The sequence below is a fragment of the Arachis duranensis genome, chromosome 1 (genome assembly GCF_000817695.3).
Source record: "Arachis duranensis cultivar V14167 chromosome 1, aradu.V14167.gnm2.J7QH, whole genome shotgun sequence".
Lineage (NCBI taxonomy): Eukaryota > Viridiplantae > Streptophyta > Magnoliopsida > Fabales > Fabaceae > Arachis > Arachis duranensis.
Genome location: NC_029772.3, coordinates 7,629,579 through 7,630,312, shown reverse-complemented (window position 1 = coordinate 7,630,312; position 734 = coordinate 7,629,579). Strand labels below are relative to the sequence as shown.

General features: G+C 19.6%; 1 protein-coding gene across 1 annotated transcript in view; it reads left to right on the top strand.

Moving 5' to 3' along the window:
* The window catches only part of LOC107474042 (trans-cinnamate 4-monooxygenase), a 5,645-nt gene that overhangs the window by 793 nt on the left and 4,118 nt on the right, over positions 1–734 (top strand). Inside the window, exon 2 of the mRNA XM_052252770.1 lies at positions 689–734. Coding sequence (XP_052108730.1) covers positions 689–734 — 46 coding nt within the window. The remainder of the gene's footprint in view (positions 1–688) is intronic.

The window sequence follows — 734 nt, the reverse complement described above, 5'->3', positions numbered from 1 at the left end:
TAGATAAATAAATATATGAATTTAGTGTATCTGAATCAAATATAATTTTATATTTTTATATTTTTAATTTTATTCTGTGTCTATAAATAAATATAATTATAAAATTATTAATTAATTTAATATATTTAACAAAATTATTATTTAACTATTTTTAACTAATAATTGTTAAATTTTCACTTTTAAAAAATATTATTGTTATAACTTATATAGAGAGTCCAAAACAATATTTTCAATATTTTTCCCTCAATTCTCACGTTTCTTTTTTCTTATACTGTGTGGGACCAATTAATTTAGATCTCACGTGCTTTTTCTCAAACTTGTTGCAAAAATCGTGTTATTTATACTATTTTCTTTTTGGCTAGTTGACTCGTTTTTATTATTAAAAGTTTGTGCATTTAATAGTTAATATATTAAATTATTAATAGCTATTAAAAAGGTAATAATTGTTCTTAAAACTATTTAAATAATTTATAATAAAAAAATTAAAGTTTTGGTATAAATGTATTTAACCTTAAAAAATGTTCAATTAAAAACTTCTATCAAATAATAATTATATCATCTTTTCATATCAAAAATATCAGAAGACCATAAATAATTTTAAATTTAATAAATATATTAATATAAATGTTTTTAGAATACTGATATTTTAATAATTTGGACAACACTTTTTTTTTTTTATAACGAGCAGGTGGTGCAGCAGTACCGTTATGGGTGGGAGGATGAGGCGGCGAAAG